Genomic DNA, 12,463 nt, shown 5'->3' with positions numbered 1-12,463 from the left:
GGCGGAGGGGCAGATTCCGGGTCGAGAGCCAGACCCGATCCCCCGGTATGAAAACTGGGGCCTCACTGTGGTGATGGTCAGCGTTGGCCTTCTGACGACGCACGGCGCGCTGGAGGTGAACGTGGGCAGCGTCCCACATCTCCTCTGCGCGCCGAAACCAGTCATCCACTGCAGGAGCCTCGGTCTGGCTCTGGTGCCACGGTGCCAGAACCGGTTGGTAACCTAAAACACATTGGAATGGTGTTAGGTTAGTAGAGGAGTGGCGGAGAGAGTTCTGGGCATATTCTGCCCACGGCAAGAACACCGACCACTCTCCCGGCCGGTCCTGGCAGTAGGACCGCAGGAACCTACCCACATCCTGATTTACTCATTCCACCTGCCCATTTGACTCGGGGTGGAACCCAGTGGTCAGGCTGACCGAGACCCCCAGACGTTCAATGAACGCCTTCCAAACCTTGGACGTGAACTGGGGACCTCGTCGGACACGATATCCTCAGGCACCCCGTAGTGCCGGAAGACGTGAGTAAACAGGGCCTCTGCAGTCTGCAGGGCAGTGGGGAGACCGGGCAGAGGAAGGAGGCGACAGGACTTGGAGAAGCGGTCCACAACGACCAGGATGGTGGTGTTACCTTGGGAGAGGGGAAGATCAGTCAGAAAGTCAATATTAAGATGAGACCATGGTCATTGTGGAACTGGTAATGGTTGTAGCTTACCCGTTGGGAGGTGCCTAGGTGCCTTACCCTGGGCGCACACCGAGCAGGAGGAGACGTACACTCTCACGTCCTTAGCCAAGGTAGGCCACCAGTACTTTCCGCTCAAGCAGCGCACTGTACGGCCGATACCTTGGTGACCAGAGGAGGGTGACGTGTGTGCCCAGAAGATCACGGATAAGAGCAGGCACGTACCGCAGCCCAGCTGGACACTGCGGTGGAGATGGATCTATGCGTAATGCCTGCTCTATAGCCGCGTCCATCTCCCATACTACTGGCGCCACAATGCTGGAGGCCGGGAGTATGGGGGTGTTGTCTCTGGGCCTCTCCTCTGTGTCATACAGCCGGGACAGTGCGTCTGCCTTCACGTTCTTCGTACCCGGAATGTATGATAGTGTAAAATGAAACCGGGTGAAGAATAGGCCCCACCTGGCCTGGCGAGGATTCAGCCTCCTCGCTACCCGGATGTACTCCAGGTTACGGTGGTCCGTCCAGACGAGGAAAGGGTGTTTCGAGCCAATGCCTCCACACGATCACCAACGTCGTAGTTCTGCTCCGCCGGGCAGAGCTTCTTCGAGAAGAAGGCACAGGGGCGTAGCTTGGGTGGCGTGCCCGAGCGTTGAGACAGGACAGCTCCTATCCCAACCTCGGACGCATCCACCTCCACTACGAACGGTAGTGATGAATCGGGGTGGGCCAGTACTGGGGCTGAGGTGAACCGACCCCGCAGTTTGCTGAAGGTCAGCCTCAGCAGACCAGCGGAGCCGGAACGGCCCACCCTTCAACAGGGAGGTAATGGGAGCTGCGACCTTGCCAAAGCCCCGGATAAACCTCTGATAGTAGTTGGCAAAGCCAAGGAAGCGCTGCACCTCCTTAACCGTGGTTGGAGTCGGCCAATTACGCACGGCTGAAATGCGATCTCCCTCCATCTCCACACCTGAGGTGGAAATGCGATATCCAAGGAAGGAGACGGATTGCTGAGAAAAAACATACACTTCTCTGCCTTAGCATAAAGGTCATTTTCCAACAGTCGGGCCAGCACCTTGCGAACCAGGGACACATGCTCGGCGCGCGTAGCGGAATACACCAGGATGTCATCTATGTAGACCACTACACCTCGACCAAGCATGTCCCGAAACAACACCTCGTTCACAAAAGACTGGAAAACTGAGGGAGCATTCATCAAACCATAGGGCATTACCAGGTATTCATAATGCCCCGTGGTTGTGCTGAATGCTGTCTTCCACTCATCTCCCTCTCGGATACGTATCAAGTTGTACACACTCCTGAGATCTAATTTGGTGAAGAAGCGCACTCCATGCATTGATTAAATCACCGAAGGAATGAGGGGGAGGGGATAACTAAATCTTATCGTCTCCCTGTTCAGTGGTCGATAATCAATGCACGGGCGCAGACCTCCATCCTTCTTCTTCACAAAGAAGAAACTCGAGGAGGCGGGTGAAGTGTAGGGACGTATATACCCCTGGCGCAGGGACTCGGTGACATAGGTTTCCATAGCCACCGTTTCAGCCAGTGACAGGGGGTATATATGACTCCTGGGAGGTACAGCGTCTACCCGGAGGTTTATCGCGCAATCCCCCGCCCGATGAGGTGGTAATTTAGTCGCCTGCGTTTTAGAGAACGCTTGCGCCAGATCGAGGTATTCAGGGGGAATGCGCACGGTGGAGGTACTGTCTGGACTTTCCACTGTGGTTGCACCAACGGAAACATCTAGAGACCTACCCTGACACTCTCGCGACCACCCCATGAGAGCCCTCTGCGGCCATGAGAAGGTGGGGTTGTGGAGTGCTAGCCAAGGGATACCTAATACCACAGGGAAAGCAGGAGATTCAATAACCGAAAAAATAACCTGCTCAAAATGAGTCTCCTGGGTGATCCTGGTGACTGGTATCGTGACTTCCGTAACCAACCCGGACCCTATTGGTCGACTATTGAGTGCTCTGATGGGGAATGGAATGGATAGGGGAACCAATGTTATGCCTTGACAGCGTGCGAATGCCCTGTCCATAAAGTTCCCAGCTGCGCCTGAATCGACTAGCGCCTTACACTGGGGAACTACCATGAGATCGGGAAAGTGGATAGGTAGGGTACAGTGCGCAGCAGAGGGCTCTGAACAAGTGTGGGTGTTCGATACCTGGGGTGATGCGAGAGTGCCCTGCCTGCCGCCTCCCGGCCCAAAAGAACGTTGACTACGATGTGTAGTGTATTGTCCCTTCGTGCCACCAGAGTGGCACTGTCACTGTCCTCCTCCGCTCTCTCGTCCGGTGGCTCCACCTAGCTTCATCGGCTCGGGATCCGAGTCGTCCGGTGTGGAAATGGGCAGACCCCTACCAGGACGTCCTCTGGCTGCCAGCAGGTTGTACAAACGAATGGCCATGTCCACCAGTTTGTTGAAGGACAACATGGTGTCTCGGCATGCTCCCGTCGGACGTCCTCCCGCAGATGGCACCGGAAATGGTCGATCAGGGCCCGCTCGTTCCACCCGGACCCCGCTGCCAGCATCCGAAACTCCAATGCGAAGTCCTGCGCTGTCCTCGTCCCCTGCCTCAGATGGACCAGTCGCTCACCCGCCTCTCTACCCTCGGGCGGGTGATCGAAGAACGCCCGAAAGAGGCGAGCAAACTCCCTGTAGTCCTCCAACGCGGCTCCTCCTCTGTTCCACACCGCGTTGGCCCACTCCAGGGCTTTCCCACAGAGGCAGGAAATGAGGACGGACACCTTCTCCCGCTCAGATGGTTCCGGCCTGATGCTGGAAAAATAAGTAAAGCTCCAATTGGAGGAGGAATCCCTGGCACAGCGCCGTCGTCCCATCAAACGCCCGTGGTCGGGATATCTGGATCCCTCTGGGTGCTGGGGTGTAGGTGGCTGGATCCGGTTGGCCAGCTGGTCTCGACAGATCGGGTTCTCTCCTCTCCAGGCGTTGGATGACCTGAAGAACCCGATCCATCGCTTCCCCCAAGCTGGCCAGCATCGTGGAATGCTCCTGGACCCGTGCCACGACTCCAGGCATGCGCTCTTCTCCCGCTGACTCCATATGGTCTCCTGAGTGGCGCAGTGGTCTAAGGCGCCGCATCGCAGTGCTAACTGTGCCACTAGAGATCCTGGTTCGAATCCAGGCTCTGTCGCAGCCGGCCACGACCGGGAGACTCATGGGCGGCGCACAATTGGCCCAGCGTCGTCCAGGGTAGGGGAGGGAATGGCCGGCAGGGATGTAGCTCAGTTGATAGAGCATGGCGTTTGCAACGCCAGGGTTGTGGGTTCGATTCCCACGGGGGGCCAGTATAAAAAATAAATAAAAAAATGTATTCACTAACTGTAAGTCGCTCTGGATAAGAGCGTCTGCTAAATGACTCAAATGTAAATGTAAAATATTCAGGGTGGGTGATTCTGTGATGAGGTGGTGTTGAAGGAGACAGGCGCAGGAGGGTAAATCACAGAATAACAGGCTTTAATCCGCTAAATACAGGTTTACGCATAACTGCGTCAAACATACTCCAGGGCACAAAACAGGTGCACTGGAAAATACTCCCGTCTAACAAAATACACGAGCTTCACTAACCTTCACAATAAACAATCACCTACAAGGAGAAGGGGGCAGAGGGAACACTTATACACTGACTAATTAGGGGATTAGAACCAGGTGTGTGTGATAACGAGACAAGACAATTGTGATGATGATTGGGGCGGCAGTGGTTAGTACTCCGGTGACGACGAACACCGAAGCATGCCCGAACAAGGAGGGGAGGCAGCCTCGGCCGAAGTCGTGACAATAACACGTCAACCCTGTTTCCCATAGATAGACAGGCTACAGGATACTTGTGTAAAAGTAAATGCTATACATCAAAATCCTTATTTTAAAAATTATGGACGGCCAGGGGCACACTCCAACACTCAGACATAATTTACAAACACAGTATTTATGTGTTTAGTGAGGCTGCCAGATCAGAGGCAGTAGGGATTACAACGCGTTATATTGATAGAGGTGCGTGAATTCGACTATATTGCTGTCCTGCCTGAGCATTCAAAATGTAATGAGTACTTTTGGTTGTCAGGGGAAATGAATGGGAGTAAAGAGTACATAATTTATTTAGGAATGAAGTGGAGTAAAAGTAAAACATATAAATAGTAGAGTACAGATACTACTAAATTAGTACTTCTAAGTATTTTACTTAGTTACTTTACACCACTGTCTATTACACACTTTATCACTTCAGTAGTGTAGATGACAAATGTACCTTTTCGCACACCTACACTAAGTATCATACTGTTGGCTAGGCAGTCTTTTTAGTGAGGTCTCAGCCTTTTTGCTCTGTGAGTTCCTCAGCAGGTTTGAGCCCAAATGAAGGTATTGAACATGTTAGAGGCCTTTACAGAGCTGAATGGGAGAGTGAATAAGCCCACATGAATTAACTGCCATTCAATTTCTTTGAATGTATCACACCCCTGCAATTTCAAGCATCACAGGTCAGCAGCCTCCAACTTCATTTGCAGTCACATGATACCACGCAACCATCTCAATGCAATATTAATCTCCTAAGGACAGAAGTGATTAAAATTCTTTAATTCTGCTTTAGTTCGTTTAGTTTAGTCTAGGCAGACATACAAATAATTTGCTTCTGTTTTATAATGTGCAATCCATATGGGTGTGAACAAGACCGTTTGAGGCACTGGATTAGTATTAGTCTTCTGGGCATCTCTGCTCTGCTATTGATGATACTTTGAAGAGCTGCTAGAGTCATGCAAATGTACTTTATAATAACAGATATTATGTTTAATTTATGCCAGAGTTTTAAAAAATATAATTGTGATTAATCTTATAAATGTTGAGAAATCTAACTTTCATATCTCATCCTTCTTCCCACAGGTCCTCTGGTTGGGAGACAGATCTATAGGTTTAGTGTGGAGGGCCTGGTGAATGCCAGATTTGACTACAGCTATAATAACTTCCGGGTCACCAGCATGCAGGCCATGATCAATGAAACTCCTCTTCCCATTGACCTTTACCGTTATGTTGACGTGTCTGGAAGGATTGAACAGTTTGGGAAATTCAGTGTCATAAACTATGACCTCAATCAAGTGATCACTACACACATCATGAAGCACACTAAGATATTTAATGCGAATGGACAAGTGATCGAGGTCCAGTATGAGATCCTGAAGTCTATTGCCTACTGGATGACAGTGCAGTATGACAACATGGGCCGCATCACTATCTGTGACATCAGAATTGGTGTGGATAACAACATCACACGCTACGCATACGAGTATGATGCTGATAGTCAGCTTCAGGCTGTGTCGGTGAATGATAGGCCACAGTGGCGCTATAGTTATGACCTCAATGGCAACATTAATTTACTGAGTCATGGCAACAGTGCTAGACTCACGCCGCTGCGCTACGACTTACGAGACCGTATAACAAGACTCGGAGAAATTCAGTACAAAATGGATGAAGATGGCTTTCTTCACCTGCGGGGCAATGTCGTGTTTGATTACAACTCCAACGGACTGCTTGCTAAAGCGTTTGACAAAGTGTCAGAGAGGAGTGTTCACTACCGCTATGATGGCCTGGGCAGGCGGGTGGCCAGCAGGACCAGTGACGGCCAGCAGCTGCAGTTCTTCTATGCTGACCTGACTAAACCCACCAGGGTGACCCACATGTACAACCACTCCAGCTCTGAGATCACCTCCCTGTATTATGACCTGCAGGGACACCTCATCGCCATGGAGCTGAGCAGCGGGGAAGAGTACTACGTAGCCTGTGATAACTCTGGCACGCCACTGGCCATCTTCAGTAGCCGAGGACACATCGTCAAGGAGATGCTTTACACCCCTTACGGAGACATCTACCAAGACTCAAACCCCTCCTTTCAGCTGATCATCGGGTTCCAGGGCGGTCTCTATGACCCACTGACCAAGCTGGTCCACCTGGGGAGGAGGGACTATGATGTGGTGGCTGGGAGGTGGACCACTCCCAACCATAACCTGTGGATGGAGCTCAGCATCAACCCGAAGCCTTTCAACCTCTACTCCTTCAAAAACAACTACCCGGTTGGAGAGTTACAGGATGTCACCAAGTTCACTACAGGTACACTATACAGTGAGGAAAAAAAGTATTTAGTCAGCCACCAATTGTGCAAGTTCTCCCACTTAAAAAGATGAGAGAGGCCTGTAATTTTCATCATAGGTACACGTCAACTATGACAGACAAATTGAGAAAAAAAAATCCAGAAAATCACATTGTAGGATTTTTTATGAATTTATTTGCAAATGATGGTGGAAAATAAGTATTTGGTCAATAACAAAAGTTTCTCAATACTTTGTTATATACCCTTTGTTGGCAATGACACAGGTCAAACGTTTTCTGTAAGTCTTCACAAGGTTTTCACACACTGTTGCTGGTATTTTGGCCCATTCCTCCATGCAGATCTCCTCTAGAGCAGTGATGTTTTGGGGCTGTCGCTGGGCAACACGGACTTTCAACTCCCTCCAAAGATTTTCTATGGGGTTGAGATCTGGAGACTGGCTAGGCCACTCCAGGACCTTGAAATGCTTCTTACGAAGCCACTCCTTCGTTGCCCGGGCGGTGTGTTTGGGATCATTGTCATGCTGAAAGACCCAGCCACGTTTCATCTTCAATGCCCTTGCTGATGGAAGGAGGTTTTCACTCAAAATCTCACGATACATGGCCCCATTCATTCTTTCCTTTACACGGATCAGTCGTCCTGGTCCCTTTGCAGAAAAACAGCCCCAAAGCATGATGTTTCCACCCCCATGCTTCACAGTAGGTATGGTGTTCTTTGGATGCAACTCAGCATTCTTTGTCCTCCAAACACGACGAGTTGAGTTTTTACCAAAAAGTTCTATTTTGGTTTCATCTGACCATATGACATTCTCCCAATCCTCTTCTGGATCATCCAAATGCACTCTAGCAAACTTCAGACGGGCCTGGACATGTACTGGCTTAAGCAGGGGGACACGTCTTGCACTGCAGGATTTGAGTCCCTGGCGGCGTAGTGTGTTACTGATGGTAGGCTTTGTTACTTTGGTCCCAGCTCTCTGCAGGTCATTCACTAGGTCCCCCGTGTGGTTCTGGGATTTTTGCTCACCGTTCTTGTGATCATTTTGACCCCACGGGGTGAGATCTTGCGTGGAGCCCCAGATCGAGGGAGATTATCAGTGGTCTTGTATGTCTTCCATTTCCTAATAATTGCTCCCACAGTTGATTTCTTCAAACCAAGCTGCTTACCTATTGCAGATTCATTCTTCCCAGCCTAGTGCAGGTCTATAATTTTGTTTCTGGTGTCCTTTGACAGCTCTTTGGTCTTGGCCATAGTGGAGTTTGGAGTGTGACTGTTTGAGGTTGTGGACAAGTGTATTTTATACTGATAACAAGTTCAAACAGGTGTCATTAATACAGGTAACGAGTGGAGGACAGAGGAGCCTCTTAAAGAAGAAGTTACAGGTCTGTGAGAGCCAGAAATCTTGCTTGTTTTTAGGTGACCAAATACTTATTTTCCACCATAATTTGCAAATAAATTCATTAAAAATCCTACAATGTGATGTTCTGGATTTTCTTTCCTCAATTTGTCTGACATAGTTGTCGTGTACCTATGATGAAAATTACAGGCCTCTCTCATCTTTTTAAGTGGGAGAACTTGCACAATTGGTGGCTGACTAAATACTTTTTTTCCCCACTGTATGTCTACTTCCTAAAGACAGACATTTAAACTATAGAAAATAGGACTCTCTATTGTGTTGCATGACAAAAGCTAAAATCCTATGCCCTGTCATTGACTCCTCAATACCTTCTGTCTCCAGACATTAGCAGTTGGTTGCAACTGTTTGGGTTCCAGCTCCACAACGTTGTCCCTGGTTACCCCAAGCCGGAGGTGGAGAGCATGGAGCAAACCTATGAAATGATGAGGACTCAAACCAAGACACAAGACTGGGACCCTAGTAAGGTGAGCTAAACCTAGACTAGGCCTAGACAGAGCCTAATCTCCAGCCATGTATGATCCTTAGATATTACATAACCTCCTCATAATCCTTATTATCATTAGATAACCATCCCATGTGTGTTTGTCTGCCAGGTTCTGTTGGGTATCCAGTGTGAGTTGCAGAAACACCTGAAGAACTTCATCTCTCTGGACCGGCTGCCTATGAGTAAGGTGAGTGGTCAGCTAGGGGCGTGGCATGGCCTGAGGCCCCGCTTCTCTGCCATCTCCTCCATATTTGGTAAGGGCGTCAAGTTCGCCATCAGAGATAATGTCGTCACCACTGAAATCATTGGGGTGGCGAGCGACGACAGCCGGCGTGTGGCAGCAGTCTTAAACCACGCGGTCTACCTCTCCGGCCTGCACTTCACAGTGGGCGGTCTGGACACTCACTACTTTGTCAAGCCTGGCCTGCTGGAGGGGGACCTGGGAGTGGTCGGCCACACCGGAGTGGGTCGTGTCCTGGAAAATGGCGTCAACATGACCGTGTCCCAGATGACGACGGTGGTGGGTGGGAGGACTAGGCGCTTCGCTGACATCCAGATGCAGCACGGGACTCTGTGCTTCAACATCCGTTACGGTGCCACAGAGGAAGAGGAGAGGGAGCATGTGCTGGAGGTGGCCCGGCAGAGGGCGGTGGAGCAGGCCTGGGTCATCGAGCAGAGGAGGCTGGAGGAAGGAGAGGAGGGCTCCAGGCTCTGGACAGAGGGGGAGAGGCAGCAGCTGCTCTCCACTGGACAGGTGCCCGGCTACGACGGCTACTTCGTGCTCTCCGTGGAGCAGTACCTGGAGCTCTCTGACAGTGCCAACAACATTCACTTCATGAGGCAAAGTGAAATAGGGAGGAGGTAACAGCGGCATCGTGCTTCACTACTGCCGTGGGTTCCCCTTCACCAAAGACAGTCTGTTTTTAGACATACAATGATTTGTTGTACCGTTTTTTCTAGAATGATGACAATAAATATTTAAAAAAAGACAACTGCCTTTAAAAGTGACAAATGATGGTATTTTGTTTCACCTGTGTTTTTGATTGTTTTGTTTCTTCTGAGAATGAGTTGATCATTTGAAACTCTTGACTGTCTTTTATTTTGGAGTGACTTAGCTAGCTTCTGTAATTTGACCTACTTTGTAAACTGTTAGATATGCTGAATCTGAGATGAGAGACGCTGTATCAAGTTCATTACCATATAATTCATCTTTATACATACTGTATGTATAACAGTGTTGTGAATTGCTCTCATTTCAGTTTATACAGTACATATCTCTGATCTTTTGAGAAATGGTAGTGACAGCTACAGTCTTCTTTTGACTACGAGACTCACTGGAATCGGGGATTTTGCTGCTTCCTGTGTATTTGAAGTTCTGGTGGTACAATGGAGTAGATTGTGTGGGTTTAGACACATTAAATTGTATATAGCAAGTGCTTTAGCGAGATACAAGTGCTTAACTTGATAATGTGTTGTTACTGATTATTAATCGTTAAGCCGATCAATAGAATTGATCACTGGAGTTACACAGAGCAACGGGAAAAAGTATTCATGCTGAAAACCTGTATAGTATAGTTTCCTTTTATTTTAATTTATTTTTACAAATTGCTTATTGTAAAATATAATGTATTATCTGGGTAGAGCTTGTGCCTTTCTGCTCTTAAACTTTGAAGGATGACAATTAAAAAAAAAAAACATCTTTCAATACCATGAAAAGTGTTATTATTTGTATCATTTATGTACTGGACTAGAATCCTTATGGAGTGGAGCTTGCAGGGCAGACTATAGTGGCCTATACGAAGTGCTAAATCATAGTGTAAATGCTGCAAATACCTCATCATATTGTAATTCACAGGTATTACATTCATTGTACCTTAATTATCCTGATGCCATTACAAGGCAATCCTTACCATACCCTGTTCAGTTAGACAGAAGTGTCCCAGTAATACAAATACCCGAGCTAGCAAGTCAATTGGCAGACAGTACAGAAGATAAGTCTGCCGTCACTGAGAAATCTAAACGTCAGGAATTATTTGTAAGAATCAATGGTTTGCATGGTAAAAAAAAAAGTGATAAGCTTGTAAAAAAATGTCCATACATGTAGGACAAGGCACACTTAAAGTTTATCAAGTGGGTAGAAATATAGACTACATATCAGGAGAAGGAAATCATAATAGGCTGAAAAGCAGAAAGAGAAGAGGACAAATTCAGTGGGTAGCTTACAAGTGTGTTCCAGTTACGGGTCAAATATAGTGGATGTGGAGGAGGATTTTTCAAAAGGAAATGCACACAGAGAGTAGCTGTTTCCCACAGATAAAAACGAATTGGAAACAATCTTTCAATATTTACACTTTTTTTCTGTGCTTAATTTACTACAACCTTCACATTGTGTTACAGCATTAGTCATTCCTATTCTGTGAAAAAAGTGTAAGTAGTGCTGTATGCCTCTGTCTAGTATTCCACAAATTATCTGAGGAATTTCGATGTGCATAAGATTACCCCATCTTCACAACAACTAAAATATTTTCAATGCAGCCCCAATTAAACAAGCCTTAGTAAAGCAATAGTTTACTCAGTCCTTTGAAACATCTAAGAATCCTCCTTATTTCTTAAGACAGAATTTCAAGTATGTGAATGAATTGTAATTATTTATTATTTAATTTATTTTGATCAGAGTATGACATGTTTGGAACTGAAAAAGAGGAGTTTAAAAAGTAAAATGTTGTCCAGTCATCCACCCTCACGCATTACCCACACGCACAATTTGGTTTTATTGTTGTCAAGTATTTTTGTAATTATTGATGTGTATGGTTTGTGTGCTGACATTGGTTTTGTTAAGCTTCTCATACGGAAATGAAACATTTAGCACTGTGGAAAAGTCTGAACCAAAGGCATGAAGTGCTGTTGGATGAAGCCGAACACCCTATATTCTGATATTCACTTTAATACTGTCAAGTTAATCAAAAATATAATTCTGTGCAACCTTATCTGTTGTTTTTTACTTTAATTCTCATTGGGTTGTATTGCAAAAAATGAATTGTATAAAACATAGGCTATATGGTATACTATATAACATATTTTGGGTAAATGAATTGATAGTACTCCCTATAATTTATAATGCTCTGCTCATTGGTGGTCATATTGATGATACTGTCTTAGTCGGGTAACTGAGTCTGAGAGCGAAGAGGGTGTGATTGCCAAGATACATTTGTGTTGTACGGGATACTGTGTAGACTGATGGTATGAAAACACTATTGCTTGAATGCATTTTCTACTCTGGGCTTTGACCAAGAGGCATGTATTTTCTGCGAGTGCTCCAGGAAGTGGGTGTAAATAATGAGAAATTAATATATTGGGTGTGGAAAGTTCATGTTCAAAACAAGGTACTTTGAAGGTTTGACTTTTAATAAATAAATGTGCAAATTCTTTGTCCGTATGTTTTGATGTTTATTTCATTGTATCATGAAATAATGAGTATCAGTGGTTTAAATTGAACTGGACATAATGCAAAAAATAGTTAATCAAACAACGCGATTTAAACAAAATACAAAAACAAAAAACAGATACCCAGAAATTATTTAATTTGAATCATTTCACAGTTTTTCAAAAATATTGTTGTCAAAGTGTGTATCTTTGAAGAGGAGCCATCATCTCATGGCTACTGCAGGTCAGTGTGTTGGTATTCAACTGGATAGAGGAGGTGCACCGCCAGGCCCTAGTTTGGCTTACCAAAGGCAGCTATCAGATTACA

The 12,463-nt window shown here is 46.8% G+C and overlaps 1 protein-coding gene across 1 annotated transcript in view; it reads left to right on the top strand.

Annotated features, from left to right (window-relative positions):
• The window catches only part of LOC121573713 (teneurin-1), a 256,172-nt gene extending 244,028 nt beyond the window's left edge, over window positions 1–12,144 (top strand). Inside the window, exons 30-32 of the mRNA XM_041885893.2 lie at window positions 5,596–6,816; window positions 8,550–8,692; window positions 8,822–12,144. Coding sequence (XP_041741827.2) covers window positions 5,596–6,816; window positions 8,550–8,692; window positions 8,822–9,577 — 2,120 coding nt within the window. The 3' untranslated portion in view covers window positions 9,578–12,144. The remainder of the gene's footprint in view (window positions 1–5,595; window positions 6,817–8,549; window positions 8,693–8,821) is intronic.
• Window positions 12,145–12,463: the final 319 nt, after the last annotated feature.

Source organism: Coregonus clupeaformis, chromosome 9, assembly GCF_020615455.1.
Source record: "Coregonus clupeaformis isolate EN_2021a chromosome 9, ASM2061545v1, whole genome shotgun sequence".
Taxonomy (NCBI): Eukaryota; Metazoa; Chordata; class Actinopteri; order Salmoniformes; family Salmonidae; genus Coregonus; species Coregonus clupeaformis.
This window is presented reverse-complemented; position numbering and strand designations above follow the sequence as displayed.